The 1,094-nt window shown below is 37.7% G+C and overlaps 1 protein-coding gene across 1 annotated transcript in view; it reads right to left on the minus strand.

Annotated features, from left to right (window-relative positions):
- The window catches only part of LOC122072089 (adenylate kinase 4), a 6,639-nt gene that overhangs the window by 3,505 nt on the left and 2,040 nt on the right, over window positions 1-1,094 (minus strand). The window contains exons 2-4 of the mRNA XM_042636635.1: window positions 555-700; window positions 308-427; window positions 47-214 (exon numbers count right to left, since the gene is read on the minus strand). Coding sequence (XP_042492569.1) covers window positions 47-214; window positions 308-427; window positions 555-700 — 434 coding nt within the window. The remainder of the gene's footprint in view (window positions 1-46; window positions 215-307; window positions 428-554; window positions 701-1,094) is intronic.

Here is a 1,094-nt window from a genome sequence, read left to right on the forward strand (position 1 = left end):
AAAAAAAAAAAAAAAAAAAAAAAAAAAGCATTTCAGATCATCTTACATCATCAACACCAGGAACTTTTGGATGTGCATATTTTGTGTGGTAGGTCCGACCACTTGAAGGATGAACCCATCGACCAGTGATTCTCTCCTCCAAGATGGAATCATCAATGGAAAAGTTGAGTACCTTGTCAATTTTGGTTCCCTGCTTTAGAAGCATCTCATCAAGCTGCAAAAGCCAAGCAACAGGAGAATGAATGGAAGTCCATAAATAAAAAATCACAATTTAAAGACAAAACTAGATAAATGCTTTGGCATGCACCTTTTCAGCCTGTACCACTGTCCTTGGGAACCCATCAAGAATGAAACCTTTTTGACATGAGGGCTTCTTTATTGCTTCATCAATGATCCCAACAACCAGGTCATCAGAAACAAGTTGTCCCTGAGAAGCATTGACAGATCCAACCATAGGAAAACCCATCAATCAATCTAATCTAAATACATCCACAGAAAACATAACACGTGACAGGAACCTTAGAAGACATCCTTACAGGAATAAAGATGTTTACCTGTTCCATAGCCTCTTTAGCCTTAATTCCAAGGGGAGTTTTAGCAGCAACAGCTGCTCTCAGCATATCACCAGTGGCCAAGTGGCACAAACAGTATTCATCCTTGATGATCGGTGACTGGGTGCCTTTTCCAGATCCAGGTGGACCTGCAAGTCATCTAATTTGTATAATTTAACAAGTTGGGACTAACCACTAAATATAACATTTTTTGGAAATACAAAATGCTAATTCACAGATAACTAGATGCTGGATGAATATAAATGCAAAGGAAAATGAGAAATTAAAAAGGAGGCAGCTAACAATTGTGATAAATAAATACCAACAAAACCAATCATTAAGTACTCTATATATCCTTTTGTGCCCAATGTGCTACGGCCATTTCTAATCTGCTCCAACAATATCTAGGTGTAAGTAAGTTGGGTGGCATTAAAACACATACATCCCAAATTTAGCTGGAATGTTAAGAAATAGTGCCCTAAGCCATGGCCCTACATGTTCATATCCCAAAACCAAGCTTCCCCAAAAAAAAAAAAAAAAAAA

Source organism: Macadamia integrifolia, chromosome 2 (assembly GCF_013358625.1).
Source record: "Macadamia integrifolia cultivar HAES 741 chromosome 2, SCU_Mint_v3, whole genome shotgun sequence".
Lineage (NCBI taxonomy): Eukaryota > Viridiplantae > Streptophyta > Magnoliopsida > Proteales > Proteaceae > Macadamia > Macadamia integrifolia.